The following is a 19622-nucleotide window of genomic DNA, read 5'->3' as shown; positions in this document are numbered from 1 at the left end:
GTTCCATGGAAGCGGCACAACCTGAGATCATCCCAGGACATTCTAGGATCTATCTCTGTGCTGATTTCCTTACCATCAAAACATAGACTGCAAGCTTCTTGGGGCATTGGCCTGCTTGAATCAACTTATTCATGTATTTATTTCCTTATGAAGCATCGTGTGCATTGATAGTCCTGTATAAACCACCAGCCGCAGCAACTGAATCAATGGGGTTGGGCCAGACGACCTTTGGAGAGCTCCTTCGAGCTCTTATGATTCTAACAGCCACAATTCTTTTAATATATGGCAAAGTCAGGAGCCTTCGTGTTACAAGAGCCATTTACTGAAGCCACAACAACAAGGGAGAGAAGGAAACAGAAAGTTCCTGTTTCTTTCTTTTTCAAGTTTACAGTATTTCAGAGCAGTAGATTAGACGCTGAGTTTTCCAATAGTAGCACAACAACAACACTGCAATCAATAAACTACCACAGGCAGACCGCGGGAAACTCATTGTCCTTAAACTTAAGCACAATAACAAAAGGACCCAAGCAGTTTCTCCGAGTGTTATTTTGCCCAAAAACATAACAGAAACCTCCTTTGATATCAAGTAGATTGAAGCGGAGAAATTGCATAGACACATACATTATAAATCACTTCCTATGAACACATCTCAAAGCGATGGACTGTTTTTTAAAACACACGCACCTACGATAAAACAAAACTTTTTTTAAAAAAATCCAGTCGAGCTACAGATTGAGATAAAGAAGATCTCCACTTTTTGATAAAAATAATAGCTGGAAAGGTTAGATCTTCAGTAAGTGCTGAACTGGGGACACACACACACACACGTTTAAAAAGGCACAGAAACAAGGTTTACTTTAAAGGAGCGGCAGAGATTCAAACATCCGCCACTGCAGTTAGAGAGCTGCCAGGAGCCCAAGGAGGCATTTATTTGGCTGAGACACCAGCCCCTTACCCAGTCTTTTCCCATTCAGAGCTGCCACCTTCCTGCTCTCTTCCAGCAAGAGGTTTTCCTGGGACTTGCTGAGTTTGGGCTGCCTTCTGAAACACTGCATGTCCCTCGGGGAGAGGCGCCCGGGCAAGGACAAGCATCGGGGAGTCAGTCCCCAGCCCAGCCGGCTCCCTGGTCGCCCTGGGGCTGCCGCAAAGTCCTTGTGTGGTTAAACAACTCGTGCAAAAAGGCACTCCAGCGACAGCAGAAACAGAAACACAGGAGGAGGCCGGCTTCAAATGAAGGAGTGCGGCGTGAGGCAATCGCAGTTCTCTTGCACCAGTCAGGCCAGCACAGGAGGATGCAACAGACTCTCTGAGTTATACTGCACTTGTTGTGCTGCTCCAATCCTCAGGCAAGGGAGGGACAAAGTTCCCCAGCAATTAAAACTGGATTGCCTGGCATGTGACATGGCACTGGAAGGGCATTTTATGGCATTGCCTTTTCTTTTCCCTTCTTCTCCTTTCTCCTCAGTGCCTGCCTGTCTTGTCTCCTTAATGTCTCTCACATATAATTAGGCTATAAAAGGTTTTCTGTGCTTTCCTGTCTTCGAGACCCATTTCCCTATTGGCCAAACTGCTCTGAGGTCACAGAATGTTTGCCGACTTTCAAACTGCTCATACGGGATGTGAGTGGGTTTGTTTATTTATTTATTTAATAGAATAGGATAGTGACAAGCAGTACAGGTTTTGCAAGGGGAATGAAAATTACTTTGCCTGGGGAAATTCTCTTGCAAAAGCTATGCGGCTATGGGTAGGGGTGTTGCAGAAATCCATCGGGGATGGGAGCAGAATTCCCCGCAATTCGCACGTCCGTCCAAGGTCGGGAACAGAAATCACACAAGCAAGCCTGAGCAATATTTGCTATCCTTTCGTTAGCCTGCTAGTGTAAATTACAGCATTGTGGGGTTTTTTCCTGCATTCTGTATTATGGGATGATGTATTTCACAGAAGCTGAACTGTAGCAGAATGAAAACAGAGCTGATTGTGACCCATCCAGGATGGAACGGAAACCGTTGCCTCCTGATATCCCTAGCTGTGCTTTGTGAAGCCATTCTGGTTGGGGCTGATGGGAGTTGTAGTCCAAAACACCTGGAGAGCACAAAGTTTGGGAAGGTTGCCATTGAAGAATCCAGGGCTCCCCAGTGCAGTTTGAAAAGCCCTTGTTGTTGTTTAGTCGTGTCCGACTCTTCGTGACCCCATGGACCAGAGCACGCCAGGCACTCCTGTCTTGCACTGCCTCCCGCAGTTTGGTCAAACTCATGTTGGTATCTTTGAGAACACTGTCCAACCATCTTGTCCTCTGACGTCCCCTTCTCCTAGTGCCCTCAATCTTTCCCAACATCAGGGTCTTTTCCAAGGATTCTTCTCTTCTCATGAGGTGGCCAAAGTATTGGAGCCTCAGCTTCACAATCTGTCCTTCCAGGGAGCACTCAGGGCTGATTTCCTTCAGAATGGATAGGTTTGATCTTCTTGCAGTCCATGGGACTCTCAAGAGTCTCCTCCAGCACCATAATAATTCTCTGATCCAACCCAAAGCAGCAGCCGTGGCCTTTAATAACCGATGCTCCGGAACTGAGGCTCAGTACTGATACAACACTGACAAATTAAGAACATAAGAAGAGCTTCCTGGATCAGGCCAATGGCCCATCTAGTCCAGCATCCTGTTCTCACAGTGACCAACCAGATGCTTGTTGGAAACCAAGAAGCAGAACCTGAGCAGAAAAACCCTCTCCAGGGGCGTACCCAGGATCAAAACTAGGGGGGCAAGGGGGGGGCCAAGGCACGGGAGGGGAGGGGCCACAAGGTGGGAATGTGGGCAGGGCTACGAAGCCCAGGTGAAACTTTTTGCAGTCGGAGCTCCGCTGACAGCACACAGCCAGGGCGCTCGCTCTGGCCCGCCGGGCTGCCCCCAGTGCACTATGGCCAGGACCCCCGTGGCAGTACGCAGCCGTGGGCGAGAGCGGCGCTGCCAGCGGGGCTGGTGGGCAGAGGCGGAGGCGGAGCACAGCTCAGCGGAGCGCGAGTTCGGTGTCAAACCTCTTCTTACGTCTGCCTCTGCTTGTGTCCCATTTCGCCCAATGTCTGCGGCAAACCCGGAAGTAACCGGCAAGTTTGCTGCTGTTCATGCAGGAGCAGCAATCCCCATTTACACATGCGCAGAAGCATAGAAGCGGGCGGTCGCCCCTGTGCACAATGGCGCCTCTTCCAGCAACCCGTTTCGACCTCCGGAACGGATTATGGTCGCAGGTAGAAGTTCCACTGTATAGAGACTACTCTGAATCTCGAGACTCCCCACCCCCACCCCCTCCATGGGTCCTATTGTCAAAATTTACAACTGCATATTATTCTATAATCATTTTATATCAATCCACGGACACGACTAAACGACTAAACAACAACAATATTGTCCGTAATATTTGTTGCATTACAAGTGAGATTAAAATCCTGCTAATGTTTCCATCTCCTTGCAGTGGTAAATTGTAACTTTTTCCCATTCTTTTTTAAAGTTTTTGTCCTCTTGATTCCTGAGCTTTTCAGTCAGCTTTGCCCTTTTGGTGTATAGTCCATCAGCTTAGCTTGCCATTCTTCTCTGATAGGGAGTAGTTCTTCTTTCCAACCTGTAGTAGCATCCGTGCAGCTGTTGTCGCATACATAAAAAGTATTTTCTGCTCCTTTGGAACGTCTGTACCTATAATTCCTAAAAGAAAAGCTTCTGGTTTTTTAACAAAAGTTATTTTAAACATTCCCCCCCCCATTTCATTATATATCATCTCTCAGAAAGCTTTTATTACCTTACACTACCACCACATGTGATAAAAGGTACCTTCCTTTTCTTTACATTTCCAGCAGGTATTTCTACTTGTTCTATACGTTTTTTGCTAACTTAAAGGTAAAGGGACCCCTGACCGTTAGGTCCACTCGCGGAAGACTCTGGGGTTGCGGCGCTAATCTCACTTTACTGGCCAAGGGAGACGTTTGTCCGCAGACATTTTTTCCGGGTCATGTCGCCAGCATGACTAAGCCGCTTCTGGCAAACCAGAGCAGCGCAGGGAAACACCGTTTACCTTCCCACAGGAGCGGTACCTATTTATCTATCTGCACTTTGACGTGCTTTCAAACTGCCTTGTTGGCAGGAATATGACTTAGCATTCGTTGGGGTGTGAAGGGGTAACATAATATGCCGTTTTGATGCTTCAACATTCCTCCTACTGACATTCCACGTTACACAGGGATCATATGATTTAGCACATGGGCACTTAAGTGGATATGAAAATGTTCCCTGCGTACACTAAGGGCTTAATCCTCCTCATGCCAAGTCACCTCACTGCGGAACTCAGGTGAATAACTTTCTGAAAAATCAGAGGACCTGTAGTATCAGTGACTTGGTCAGCAATTACTTAATTTTAATGGGAAAAGGACTCACTGATATCACCTCAGCCCTTTCCTTTTTTTAACAGAACATTTTGTACTGCTGGAGGCTGAACTCCAGTATATTCTTAAAGGCCACCCACGGGTGTGGGTTTGGGCTTTCATTATTATGTTTTTCCTCAGGGGGTGAGGTCTGCTCGCATCACGTTCCCTGTTCAAGAACACAAACTGGATTGTGAATTATTGTGGGTTGTCGACCCTCCCTGCATGTTTCAGAGAGACGCTGCTGCGTTGTTTTTCAAGCGTTTGCAAGCCTTTCTGATTATGTTTTTCCAGTGTGGTAGATTAGGGTTGCCACATTTTTAAAAAGTTGAGTTTTTCTTGGCAAAATTGTTGAGCTTTTTTCTTTTCGGGCGGGGGAAGTTGTTGAGCTTCTTTTTGGAAAATCTCCAAAGAGAAAGAGAGAGAGAGAGAGAGAGAGAGAGAGAGAGAGAGAGAGAGAGAGAGAGATGGTTTTGAGCTATCGTTTGAAGAAATTTGCCCCCCCCAAAAAACACCCAACACTTCCAAAATGGGTTGCAATGGGATTTCCTGTACATTTTTCATTATTTTTGGAAATTCAGCCTGGCCGTATGGCAGCCCTATGATAGATAGATAGATAGATAGATAGATAGATAGATAGATAGATAGATAGATAGACAGACAGACAGACAGACAGACAGACAGACAGACAGACAGATAGATAGCCGTCTTTCCCATAGGGCTTAGTGGTTTGTTGCGCCAGGGTGCCGGCCTCTCAGGGGCACCCCAGTGAGTGGGGGGAGCTGTGTGGCTTTGCCGGCAGCCTCCCCTTTCCCTGCACGCCTGCCAGCTGCGCCCCACCAACCATATGGCTGGTGGGCGTGCAGCTTCCTTCCCAAGCCTCCCTCTTTCTGTCACCCCCACACCCCAAGGCTTCCCTGCGGGAAGGCAGCATCTCTCTCTCCCCCTCACCTCACACCCCCATTCTCCCCTGCCTGAATGTAGGATCCCCCTCCCTCAGTCTTCTCTCCGTGAAAGTAGCATTTATTACTACTTGGGAGGAGGCAGGGGCAGCAGCAAGATGAACATTTGGGGGCGCTGGGCGGATCTTTGCACCCCGGCGCCGCATATGCTAAAGATGGCCCTAGATAGATAGAAGATAGATAGATAGATAGATAGATAGATAGATAGATAGGGATAGATAGACAGACAGACACATACAACAACAATTAAAAGGGGGCGGGAGGTGAATCCATGAGTGACACAAAGCCCGGTCAATCCACCTGAAGCAAATCTGCCCTCTGCTACAAATGGTGGGAACAGGTTTGCCCTGAATTCTACCCAAAAGAGAAGACGGATATAAGGAGGGCACTTTCCTTTGTCAGACTCCTTGATGAAACAGGGTAGCAGTGCAGCTGCTCTGTGTGCAGAAGCACACACACACACCATGGAGCAGAACAAGGAATGGAAGCAAATATGAGCTGGAAGTGAAACAGGGAGAGTAAACAGGCAGCGGCAGTTTCCTGTTTCTAAAAGAAGAAATTGTGCATAGAGCAGGGGTGGCCAATGTGGGGCTTTTGGGTGCCTGTGGGTCTGCCAGTCCCTCCTATGGCGTCCATGAAAGGCCTTGGAAGATGTTCCCCTTATATTATAAAGCTTTAAAGGAATGGCTGATAAGACCACTGACAGATTTGTGCAATGAGATCCTGAGGGGAGGGGGGGCACCGGACTCCTGGAAAGAAGCTTTCATCACGCTGATACCAAAACCAGAAATGGACAAAACTCAAATCAAGAATTACCGCCCCATATCCTTATTGAATGTGGATTATAAAATTTTTGCAAATATTTTGGCCTCCAGATTGAAGACGGTGTTGGGGGATTTGATTCATTCGGACCAGGCTGGCTTTTTGCCGGGCAGACATATGAAGGATAATATTAGAAATGTAATTGATATTTTGGAGTATTTACAGGAGAAAATTAACAAAAAAGCGATGTTGATTTTTATTGATGCGGAAAAGGCATTTGATAATATCTCTTGGGCCTTTATGAAGAAGAATTTGGAAAGGATGGGGACGGGAAGTGGTTTTATGAATGCGATAAATGCAGTTTACACAGAGCAGAAAGCAAAAATCACTGTAAATAGTGGGGTATCAGAGGAAATTAGAATTGAAAAAGGAACCAGACAGGGGTGCCCCCTATCACCCCTCTTATTTATATCGGTCCTGGAGGTGCTCTTGTCAATGATTAGAAGAGAGGAATCGATTAAAGGAGTGGGGGTAGGGAGGAAACAATTTAAGTTAAAAGCCTTTGCTGATGACCTTGTTTTAACTTTGCAAGACCCAGAAACCAGTGCGATTAACGCACTGAACTTAATCCAAGAGTTTGGCAGTGTTGCTGGTTTTAAATTGAATAAAAGTAAAACCAAAGTGTTAGATAAAAACTTGACACCGGAAGAGAAAAAGACATTGGAGGAAGCCACCGGCCTACAATTTGTGAAAAAAGTGAAATACTTAGGGGTGAATTTAACTGCGAAAAATTTGGATTTATATAAAAATAATTATGTGAAAGTTTGGAATGAGATCAAGAGGGAGGTTGAAAGATGGTCGGATTTAAAATTGTCTTTGTCAGGAAGAATATCAGTTGTGAAAATGAATGTATTGCCAAGAATGTTATTTTTGTTTCAAATGTTGCCAATTATAGATAAGGTGGAATGCTTTAAAGAGTGGCAGAAGGTGTTATCTAAGTTCATATGGCAAGGGAAAAAACCGAGAATTAAATATAAATTGTTAACAGATAGTAAAGAGAGAGGAGGTTTTTCCCTGCCAGATCTTGAGATTTATTATGAAGCTGCCGCTTTTTGTTGGTTGAAAGATTGGTGTTTACTAGAAAATACAGATGTTTTAGATTTGGAAGGATTTAATAATGCTTATGGATGGCATGCATATTTATGGTATGACAAAGTCAAGAATCATAAAAGTTTCAAAAATCATGTAATTAGAAAATCATTGTTGAAGGTGTGGATTAAATATAAAGATTTATTAGAGAGGAGAACACCCCTGTGGATCTCACCTTTGGAAGCTAAGGCTCATAAAAAATTGACTACGGAGGCCAGGTGGCCCAAATATAGAGATATCTTGGTGGAGGAAGGAGGCCAATTAAAGTTAAAAACGTATGAGCAGTTAAGAAGTAAGGTAGATGACTGGCTCCAATACCACCAGATAAATGAAATGTATAAGCTAGATAAGAAAAATGGTTTTTCACAGGAAAAATCCAAGCTGGAAACAGAACTGCTAGATCCAAAGACAAAGAATCTTTCCAGAATGTACAATCTGCTACTGCAGTGGCATACGAAAGATGAACAAACAAAAAAGGTAATGATAGATTGGGCAAAAGATGTGGGACACAACATTATGATGGAGGATTGGGAAAGGTTATGGAAAAAGAATATGAAATTTACGGCATGCACGGTCTTGAGAGAAAATATGATGAAAATGATGTATAGATGGTATTTGACCCCAGCAAAACTTGCAAAGATGTACCATAACCAGGATAATAAATGTTGGAAATGTAAGGAGGCAATAGGAACGTTTTATCATATGTGGTGGACGTGTCCATTAGTAAAGGACTTCTGGGAAAGGATTTATAATGAATTGAAAAGAGTCTTTAAGACTACGTTTATTAAGAAACCAGAGTCCTTTCTTTTGGGCATAATGGGAAGAGAATTACCTAATAAAGATTGGAATTTGTTTTTGTATGCCACGACTGCGGCAAGAGTATTACTAGCAAAGTACTGGAAGACATCTGAGCTACCAACAGTGGATGAATGGCAGATGAAAATGTTGGACTATATGGAACTTGCTGACCTGACCGGGAAACTACGCGACCGGGGAGACGAGAAGCTGCAAGAAGACTGGAAGAAATTTAGAATATATGTTAAGAAGTATTGTAACTTAGACATTTGAAGGGGATTTTAAGCAATTATATAGGTTGCAGATGGGGAAATAGGAGGTTTTGGGGAAAAAATGAAACCTGTAAAGTGGAGCCGATATTGGAACCGTTAAAAAGGGGGCTCGAGGGGGTCCAATAAGGAATTAAGAAATTTAAAATTAGGTAATTTTATTGTTATTATTGTTTTTTTTTTCTTCATTGTATATGTTTTCATTATATGTTATATTTTGGATGTGGACATTCGGATTTGGAAATAAGATTGTCATGATTGTCTTTATTTGTTGTTTATAATCGGAAAATTTAATAAAAAATATTTAAAAAAAAAAAAGGAAGATGTTCCCCTTAAAAATCCAGCGCAGGAGGGGACAAGGCTTGCTCTTCTTCCTCAGTCCCTGTCTTGCGCTAGCTCAGCCTTTCTCCTACATTGAACTTGCCCCCTTGAATCTGCCCGCATCCACCGCCCCCTCCATACGGGAGAGATGCATATTCCTGCATTGCAAGGGGGTTGGGCTAGATGATCCTCAGGCTCCCCCTCCCTTCCAACTCGACGACGATTCTGTGATTCTAAACAGAAAGAAGGCAAAAAGCCTCTCTCTGTGAGTGAGAGGGTGCAGGGACCATTTTACCATTCGTCCAGCTGCTGATACTGTAGGAGAGGGGAAAGCCTTTCCCATAATATTTTGTGGTGTTAGGATGCTGTCAGCGGCTCCCACCTGGATGCCCAGGAAAGTATAAAGGCAAGGGAAAGTTTCTTACTGTCCTTTTTTATTTCAGTCTTCACAGAGAGAGGCTATGGAACCCAGCCTCTTGGATAATGGCATTGTCCCAAGTGAATCTCCACCCCCACCCCACCCCGTCTCTCCCACTTCCTCATTCATCACTTCTACGGGTGCTGCTATGTGCCCTCTATCTTTGAACTCTTTGCTCTCCTACTTTTAAGGCTCACCGGATTCTGGGAGAAGGGGAGGGTCTGGAATGCTTTCTAACAATGCTGTGTCAGTCAGGTGTTGTTCCGGCTCTCCCAAGATTTCCCAGATTTCCCCCACATCTGCCTCTGAGCTGCGACCTCCTGCAAACCCCTGTTGTAAAGCTATACTGTCGTTGTCGTCCTCCTCCCTGGAAGGGTCAGGCTGGGGAGGCGGTCTCCACCATTCCTCCTCTGCCTAGTCCCTGAAATCCTGTCTCTTTTAGCTGGGGCAGCTGTTTTGTGGTGTGACACATCCCATAAGCAATCATGTTGTGCCCCATGGCAGCCATTTTGCGACTGGCGCCCACGGCACTTTCTCAAAGTTCCAAATGCATCCATTGTCCCAAAAGCGTGCTTGTTGGCGACCTCCGGTGTACAGGATTGCAGCCGTATGGATCTGGCTGTATTCGCAGACGACCTGTTTACTGAGCACTCATCCCGACTTGCTTGCTCTAATGTTGCAGGGAGGTTACATATATGATGCCTACTGTTTATTGAGCATTCATTCTTATTTACTTGCGGGGAGAATATAATATACTGCATCCAGCACTTTGCTGCCACTTTCCTCACTGAACAACAATAAGAAGACCTTAACTCTGCATTGCATGAAGAACTCTTTTATTTGTCCTGAATCTCCCAACGTTCTGCTTCACTGAATGTCCGCGATTTCTAGGGTTGTACACCTCTATCATCCCTATCCCCAACTCAGCTTTTCTCTAAACTATGATGTCCCAAATGCTGCAAGCCTTCCTCGCAGGAGTGTCGCTCTGCAAAATCTGGGGGTTTGGGGGAAGCAGGTTTGTTGCACCAAATGCACTTCAACCTGAATTTGCTTCAATGAGACTAAATCCCACCTGAAAAATAGCAGTCTATTCTCTGTTCCCCCTGCCGAATGGCCCTGCCGACAGTAATTTGTGTGATAATCCTAGGAAGCAACACGACCAGATTAGAGTTATAATCCTTCTGCGATTCTCTTATTTCACCCGTTGGCCTTGCCAGTGTGGTGTAGTGGTTAAGATTGGTAGACTCATAATCTGGTAAACCGGGTTTGATTCCCCGCTCCTCCACATGCAGCTGCTGGGTGACCTTGGGCTAGTCACACTTCTCTGAAGTCTCTCAGCCCCACTCACTTCACAGAGTGTTTGTTGTGGAGGAGGAAGGGAAAGGAGAATGTTAGCCACTTTGAGACTCCTTCTGGTAGTGATAAAGCGGGATATGAAATCCAATCTCTTCCTCCTCCTCCTCCTCCTCCTCCTCCTCCTCCTCCTCCTCCTCCTCCTCCTCCTCCTCCTCCTCCTCCTCTTCTTCTTCTTCTTCTTCTTCTTCTTCTTCTTCTTCTTCTTCTTCTTCTTCTTCTTCTTCTTCTTCTTGTTTTTCTTCATAATCAAAATGTTCCATCTAGTGGAAACGTTAGGAATCAGCAAGGCAGATCTGCAGTCATTGCTTTAGCTCTGTGCCAATGTGCTTTTAACGCAAGCTGAGAGTTTAAGGCGGGGTTGCCTCAACTCATTCATTTATTTTGCCTTCAGGCCCTACCCCCACCCCCGATGGCTTGCAACACATCCAGTTAAAACACAATTGAAAACAACAGCGCAGCATTCAAACTAAGCTGAACGTTGGAGCATAGGAAGCTACCTTAAACTATAGTTGCCAGATTTCAAAAAGTAAAAACCAAGACACCCTGAAAGTTGTTGAAGTTTTTTTTTCTTCAGAAGACTCCAAAATGGTTTAGCTTTTTCTAGGAAAACCCAAAAGTTGTTAAGTTTTTTTTTTTTTACAAAAACGCCCCAAAACCCCGTGATTTTTCAATTGACTGGACAATTCAATTCAATCCAGGACAAAGTGCCGCCTTTCACAAATCCACACACCCCCACCCCCACCCCGGATGTCAATTCCGCCTTTGAAATCCCAGCAATGTCCTGGAAGATCTGGACGTATGGCATCCCTACCTTAAACTGAATCAGACCATTGCATACACCGCAATCTCGGTTTTTTTTCTCACACGAGCACGGCGGCCATTTTCAGTCCTATGATCTTGCACGATTTCACACGATTTTTGGGTTTTGATGCTTTTTGTGTGTGTGACTGCGTGGAACCCAGTTCAGCTACTGATTGATTGATTGTGTGACTGCACTACATTGTTTATTGCTTTCATTTTATGGATCAATGATCTCATTAGATAATAAAAATTAATATTAAATTGCTGTTTTAGGGGTTGTTTTTAAAAGTCTGGAACGGATTACTTTCTATGGGAAAGTGCGCCCTGGTTTTGGAACAGACTTCCAGAACAGATTAAGTTTGAGAACAAAGGTACCACTGTACTTTAAACATTTGGTTTGAATGCCATCTTAGTCACACTGAGGCGTTGCAATAGGAAGGATAGCGGTTCTGGGCACCTTTGCATGGGCACCATGTAGAACAGTCTCCTTCAGGAGGTTATGGACTCTCCTTCCCTGGAAATTTTTAAGCAGAGGTTGGATGGCCATCTGTGATTGATGCTTTAGCTGAGATTCCTGCATTGCAGATGACCCAACTCTGCAATTCCATGATTCTATTAGTCTGCCCTTAGTCTCACAGTTGGCATGAGGAGGACTCTGATTCCCATGATGCCCCATTGCCACACTTGGTAGGGGATCCTCAGCTTCTAAACTACCCTGGCCCTTCCACACTGCCCTGTCAGCCTCAGGCAGAATGGGCAATGGACAAGAAGCATGGGATTTGTATTACTAACACCACCAGGAGGGACATGGCTTCTCCCATCACCGGCCTACAGGAGTCGTTGCCATCCAGCAGATACGTTGAAACCTGGCCCGTCATAATGACAATGTGTTAATAGGATAATAACCAGCCATCATGGGATCGGAAGCATAGTTTTCATTGTGTGCGGCTGACTGTTGCACATGGGAGAACAGGTCTTGAGAAGGAGGACAGGCAATGCGTAATAGGAGGGATGAATCACAGAGGACGGCTGCGTTACTGGAGTTCTTTGGTGAAGGCCGAAAGCAAAAATGTGATTAGTCACACCCGAAGCTCCTTCTGGCGCACATGCAGAATTGTGCTTGCTTCAGCAAATGAGTTCGGCACCTTGGCTATGTTATTTCAAATGCACTGCTCGCAATGTTTAGAAATACTCTTGATTTGGAAAGCAACCCTGAGTGGCTTTTAAAACCCCAGGCAGATTGCTTATTGATAGTTACCAGGATTAAATGCTGCCTGGATTTTAATTGGGAGAGTCTGACCCGTGTTGTGATTCATCGGGTATAAATGCAATAAATTACCAACAAACAAAAATACAACCGCTGCTGCGCGACAACTTGAGCCCTGCCCCATCATCAAGGCATTCTCGCTTTCCACGAAATAAGTGCTATGGCTCTAAGTATGCCCTCCTAGTGGTGCGGCAACAAAACTGCTAGCACATTTGCAAAGAGATCATAAATCCGATGCTTGCAAAACCATATATTGCTGAAAAACCACATCCAGAAGAAATGCATTGTTATCAGGGGGAAGACTGCTTTGCACAAATGTGTCAGTTGGGCGCAAAGATGTGTGCAATAGGAGAAATGTGCACTTTGATGTTGATGTATTTTTCACGAGTTCTTTAAAAGTGCAAAGCATTGTGGAGAACTGAATTTAAGGCTGTAAAAATGGGAAACAGAAAAATGAGAGTGTTGCAGATTCGCCCATATACAGTACCCTTCAATTCCTCTCCATAGTTATTTTCCCTTCTTCCTGCTCTCCCTAAACTTCCGCCCCTGTATCTCTCTCTCTCTTCCTCTAATGCCTGGAAAGTTTCTGGCTCGCAGACTTTCAAAGCTTTTCCCAGCTGAGTCAGTGTTCCCAACTGAGGCTGCTCAGAGCAGGCCTGCTTCCTCCGAGGTCCGCGCCCTGACCTAAGGGGGGAAACGCGTCACTTTCTGATTAAAACAAAAAATCTTAACTCTTGGAGACGGGGAAGGGGAGGGGGAGAGAGACTGTGAAATCAGGAGGAGGCCGATTCAAACCACGTCGGCCTGAAAATCCCCCGCTTCAGAGATCATAAAAGAAATGCAAGTTCAGTGGCAGTGAAAAACGAATTGCGCTAAAAGCTGCTCCGCGGAAAAGAGGAGCAATGCGTCCTTGCAGCAGGGGCGCATCTTGGTTTTTGAACACGCGGGCGCGCTTGTGTGTCTGCAAACTCGCTTGCAGGCCCGATCCTAAGGCTGTTGACTCGTGAAGACATGTGAAGTGCATAAAAAGCGCACTTCGATTGGGCATAAAAGTGCAGTTTCCACGTTGCCGTCCAGTGTGCGTTTTGGAGGGAGAAATGGGAGCAAACTGCGTGTTGTGTTAATAGCTATGCTATTTAAATCATGATAATAATAAAAGCGACCGGGATGCAACCCTTAACACAAAGTAGCCTTGGGAGGGAGGCAGGGGGAGACGACTGATCCGGATCGGGACCGTGATGTGGGTTTAAGGGATGTGGCAAAAATAACCCACCCCATCCAGCGCTCTTTGCTCAAAGGTGAAATTTGCTCCTGGCTGGTAGTTTGTTGATGAGCAAACAGCAATTTTGTCAGGGTTGTGTGCAAAATTGGGGGCCACCTCCTCTTCTTGCTGCACAGTCCAGATCCGGATTTGGCACACAAACACCACACACCACGTGGTTGGGTCCCCCACCCCCCTTTATTAACAAAGAAATGCAAAGTCCTAATTGTGTGTTTTTAATAACATGTAAAACATGGAAGTGTAGGTTGGCTCCCAAAGAGCCATTGCAAGTATATCTACTCAGAAGTAAGTCCCATTAATTTCTATGGGGATTTACTCCTGGGTAACTGAATAAAGACTCAGGTAGGTAGCCTGTTGGTTTGATGCAGTCTCTCTCTATATATATACATATACATATACTGTACATAATTGTCCAGTAGCACCTAGACCAACTAAGTTTGTTCTTGGTATAAGCTTTCGTGTGCATGCACACTTCTTCAGATAAGCTTGTACCAAGAACAAACTTAGTTTGTCTCTAAGGTGCTACTGGACAATTTTTTAATTTTTTAAATATATATTTTGAATAAAGACTACCGCCTTTGAATTCGTTTGGAGGTTAGACTACAGATGGACAGACTACTATTCTAAATATTGAAGGGGGTATGAACGCGGCACGGTTTCCTATCTTGTTTGTTTGTTTAAATTTTCATCCAACCTTTCCACCAAATGGTGCTCAAGCAGTAAAGTCAAAATAATCAGCAAGTCTGAAGCAGCTAAAACTGATAAAACAACTCCCTGCATATTTCTAGCAGCCATAACAAGGCAATTTAAGAGGTCAAACGGCCTTCTGAATACATACTGTATACATAATGTATTTTGTTACTTGTTGGAAGCCACCCAGAGTGGCGGGGAAAACCCAGCCAGATGGGCGGGGTATAAATAATAAAATAAATAATAATAATAATAATAATAATAATAATAATAATACAACAATCGAACTACTGCTTCTGGATAAAAAGGTTGTGCAGGTTTTTGGCATTGTTTCAACACCTGCAAATCCTATTTGAGCAGGGATGGAACACTGCAGAACAACCCTAAAATGTGTGTACACAAAGGGTAATATTAGTGACTCCTACTAATTATATTCTTCTAATGCTCCCAGCTAAAAGCGGAATTGCAGCAGAGTTTCCAAACTATTGGGGGTGTTGTTTTTTGTGTATTTACATCCTGCTATGTTCTTTCCATATCAGTGGGAGCGTCACAGTTGCTGTAGCCGGGGGAAGTCTAGTTCACTGAGGAAGTCATTTAAAAACAACAACCAAGTGAATCCTTAATTTTTTTAAAAAATAAAAAATAAAAATCAATTATTTAATTACAACTATGCACTTATTCATTAAGCATACATAATTAGGAACATGGGGCGCGGGTGTGTCTAAACCACAGAGCCTAGGGCATGCCGATCAGAAGGTCAGTGGTTCGAATCCCCGCGATGGGGTGAACTCCCATTGTTCGGTCCCAGCTCCTGCCCACCTAGCAGTTCGAAAGCATGTCAAAGTGCAAGTAGATGAATAGGTACCGCTCAGGTGGGAAGGTAAATGGCGTTTCCGTGCGCTGTTCTGGTTCACCAGAAGCGACTTAGTCATGCTGGCCACATGACCCGGAAGCTGTCTGCGGACAAACGCCGGCTCCCTCGGCCAATAACGCGAAATGAGCGCCGCAACCCCAGAGTCGTCCACGACTGGACCTAATGGTCTGGGGTACCTTTACCTTTACCTTTTTAATTAGGAACATAGGAAGATGACTTTTACTGAATCAAACCATTGATTGCTCCAACAAGGTCAGTATTGTCTATTCTAGATGGTTTTAAAGGGTGTGTTTGTTTTTATTTGTTTATGACATCCTTCTGGACTCTCGAAGAAGCAACAAGCTTCTTTCTCTCTCTCTCTCTCTCTCTGGAGGAAGTGGCAACATTGAAAGGAAGTTGCAGGGGGGACACACCTTCATTTTGGGTACAGTTTCATCTTTGGTTGTTCTGGCTGTAAGATCGTATCTCCACGCTGCTGAAAAACCATACTTACGTGTATAATGATACAGTAGTTTTTATTGGACCAGCCTATGTTGGTGTGGAAGAGAGGCCTGCAAGCTTCACAGGTCTCTAACAGAGATGTTGCTTGACATACAGTTCTGCAGAATCTGGAAGCCTGCATGGGTTGTCCCAATGAAAGATATCCCTTTATCTATTTACTTAATCTCCTGCCCCTTTTCTGCGGGGTGGGCCTTCTGTTCCTTCTCAGCTATTACACAGTATGGAACTTGGGGGGGGGGAGGGAATCAAATGCTCCCACAGTAAATTCCATTTTTGCAACTATTGAAGAATGAAACAATCTAACACTCCTCCATTTGTGTGTTGGAAGAATCTGATAATGTGCTCGGTGGTGCGTTGTATTTTCTATCACTTCTTTTCAATCCTTCAGTACAAATACTTCACATGCTTATAACTACAACTTCATATATTTAGCTGGCCGGAATAATGGGACTAAGGCTGCAATCCTATATACGCTTCCCTGGGAGTAAGTCCCATGAAACTAAATGGGACTTACTTCATAACACCGGTCCTGAAAGACCTACATTGGCTCCCAGTACGTTTCCGAGCACAATTCAAAGTGATGGTGCTGACCTTTAAAGCCCTAAACGGCCTCTGTCCAGTATACCTGAAGGAGCGTCTCCTCCCCCATCGTTCTGCCCGGACACTGAGGTCCAGTGCCAAGGGCCTTCTGGCGGTTCCCTCGCTATGAGAAGCCAAGTTACAGGGAACCAGGCAGAGGGCCTTCTCGGTAGTGGCACCCACCCTGTGGAATGCCCTCCCACCAGAGGTCAAAGAGAACAACAATTACCAGACCTTTAGAAGGCATCTCAAGGCAGCCCTGTTTAGGGAAGCTTTTAATGTTTGATGGATTCCTGTATTTTTGTGTTTTGTTGGAAGCCGCCCAGAGTGGCTGGGGGAACCCGGCCAGATGGGCGGGGTATAAATAATAAATTATTATTATTATTATTATTATTATTATTATTATTATTATTATTATTATTATCATTATTATTATTCCGAGTAGTACTGGACCATTATGAGAGCTAGTAGGATGACTCAAGAAAATGAGGCGGGAGAAGCCCGCAGTTCAAATCCTCCCACCCATAAACTCCCCAGGTGATTTCAGGGAAGCTCCACTTTGCCAACCTCAGACCACACAGTTGCAAAATGGAGTTAATAATAATAATAATTAATAATAATAATAATAATAATAATAATAATAATAATATGTTTATACCCAGCCCATCTGGCTGGGTTTCCCCACTCACTCTGGGCAGCTCCCAACAGAATATTAATAATAATAAAACGGTAAAACACCAAACATTAAAAGCTTTCCTAAACAGGGCTGCCTACCGTATACAGTATAAGCCTACCTTACAGAAATGTTGTAAGGATCGCTTAAACTGGTGTTTACAAAGGCTGTAGAGTACTGGGGTGGAACGCTAAACAAATATTTAGTGTCCCCATTTTAATTTTAGACAGGACTTCTGGTCAATATGGCATTGAGGCAGGCATCCAGTCGCAGAGGCTCCCAGATAGCAGAGTTTCAATTTTTAGTTTTCATTGGGCTTAACTCATTTTAAATAAATTGTTTTTATGTGGAGGACAAATGACTCTGGAGCTTCAGCACAAAAATGCAAGGAACTGGCCTTGAGTGGAGACGTTTTATCTGCCTCCTTTTACTGAATTTCAGACTGTCTAGTCCTCAAGGAAGAAACCTGTTTTCTTGAACTTTGTAAAATACCATGCACGTTGATGACATAATAGCGTACAGTGCAACAACAAAAATAATTTGCCTTAAGTGAAAAGTATGGTGATTACCAAGTCTTAAAAGAAGCCTCTTCTACTCCATGGGCTCAGCCTGCTCTGTGTATGACTAATATTGGCTGTCAACTGGTGCCATTCCCAGTCAAAACTTTGAAAATGCTGTACAAAATAAAAAAAACTTCACTTCAGCACTGAGAACGTCTTGGGAACAGCTGTAGCTCAGAGCCAGAACATCTGCTTTGCATGCAGAAGGTCCCACATTGATCTGCCAGCGTCTGGGGAGGCAGGGCCGTAAAAGGCAACTTCATATAGAAGCACAGAATTGTAGAGTGGGAAGGGACCGCAAGGGTCATCTAGTCCAACCCCCTGCAATGCAGGAATCTTTTGCCTAATGAGGGACTCGAACCCACAACCCTGAGATTAAGAGTCTCATACTCTACTGATTGAGCTGTTATTACACATTCCAAACAAACATAGATTTGCCTACAATTCATAAAACACATTTTCAAATTTGGATTTGATTGTGTTATCCCAGAAGTTGTACTCTCCAATTAGTTGCTTTTATTAAAAAAAAAGTAATAGAGATTTACCAACATTTGTAAAGTTGCCATGGTCCAAATCCCAAACAGTTTCCAGGTTTCAGTGAAACAGATACATTGACCCTGTATTAGTGCTAATTTTGAGTCTCCATTCATTACATGCCAAGATACTGTTGAGTACACAAAGAATAAAAACACTTCCCCTACAGAGCGTAGAATGAAAGAACGGCAGCGAGCCAGGGTACCAAATTGCAATCTAGCTTTACGAAATATCAGATAGCATTTCAATACCATAACAAAAAATTACTTTTGCTTTGATAAAAATGCAATTAAAAAGTGGTTGGTTGAAAAGAGGTTCAGTTGGAGCGGTCTCTTTTACTATCCTTAAATAAATGTTTCTCCAAAGCGGAGCCACAAACGGGAACAAATAAAATATTCCGCTGGGATGAACTATTTTCCTTCCTGCAGCAAAAACACTGATCAATAAGTGGCGCAATGCCTGGGCAGCACATCGCTCAGATCTGCCTTTGCCAACCTGGCGCCCTCAAAGAGTTTTGGACTACAACGACCATGCTGGTTCATGATAGTCCGAAACATCTGGAGCATGCCGCTTTAACAATGGCTGACTCAAAAATTCACCATGGTGTGGGGACTTTTCACCCTTAAGCCAGAGGCAAGGGAGCATTTCTCAACAGCATTCAACCATGCCTGCCATAAATCACTGCAAGTCTCGACTCACCATCAGAGGCCAAGGGGCTGCCATTCTGCTCCATTCTCCAGGAAAGCCCGCCGGAAAAGGCACTTATGCAGCTGCAACAGATGTGGTTGCCCAGATGTTAGAAGCGAGCTGAGCGGACTGGTTCCTGCAAATAATTCTGCAATCCAGGCACAGCCTGAGAGGCTCCTCGACTTTTCTGTGCGCAAGGGAAAGTGCTGATGTAGCGGCAACTCACTCTTTTTGCAGCACCATAGGTCTCAGAGGAGTCCAGCCACAGCAGCTTGTGTCTCTCTCTCTCAGGCAAATTGAGCCCTCCTCTAATACTGACGTCCCTACTGGCAGCTGTGCGGGGGGGGGGGAGCAAAGCAGGCCTCCGCCCAATTGCTCATCACAACCCTGTCATTTGGCAGCTGGAATGTAAGTCTCTGCTAGTTGGGCCTTTCGGTTTTGGCAGGGATATTTAAAGCCCATGGGGGGGAGGGACAAAAAGGAGCAACACAGCAGAGAAGAAGGTCAAAGGGCAATATTCGCAAACAGAGAGAGAGAGAGAGAGAGAGAGAGAGAGAGAGAGAGAGAGAGAGAGAGAGAGAGGAGTCCCAAACTATATATGCGTGGAAAACTTTTTTTTTTGGCCATATAATTTTTATTAGTTTTTAACAATACAATAATAATATCCATCACATTTTTTCCTTATTTTAACGTTTTGGCTTTTTAGGACCATGACTTCCACCAGACCCTCCTTATGAT

At 44.4% G+C, this 19622-nt stretch overlaps 1 protein-coding gene across 2 annotated transcripts in view; it reads right to left on the bottom strand.

Moving 5' to 3' along the window:
• Positions 1-19167, bottom strand: part of PLCD1 (phospholipase C delta 1) — a 66667-nt gene extending 47500 nt beyond the window's left edge. Inside the window, exon 1 of one of the 2 annotated variants that reach the window (XM_035129298.2) lies at positions 18897-19167. In XM_035129298.2, the coding sequence (XP_034985189.1) occupies positions 18897-18930 (34 nt within the window). In that variant the 5' untranslated portion in view covers positions 18931-19167. Of the gene's footprint in view, positions 1-955; positions 1483-18896 lie in introns of those variants that run through there. The other variant, XM_035129297.2, reaches the window with a different exon arrangement.
• Positions 19168-19622: the final 455 nt, after the last annotated feature.

The sequence above is a fragment of the Zootoca vivipara genome, chromosome 12 (genome assembly GCF_963506605.1).
Source record: "Zootoca vivipara chromosome 12, rZooViv1.1, whole genome shotgun sequence".
Classification (NCBI taxonomy): domain Eukaryota; kingdom Metazoa; phylum Chordata; class Lepidosauria; order Squamata; family Lacertidae; genus Zootoca; species Zootoca vivipara.
This window is presented reverse-complemented; position numbering and strand designations above follow the sequence as displayed.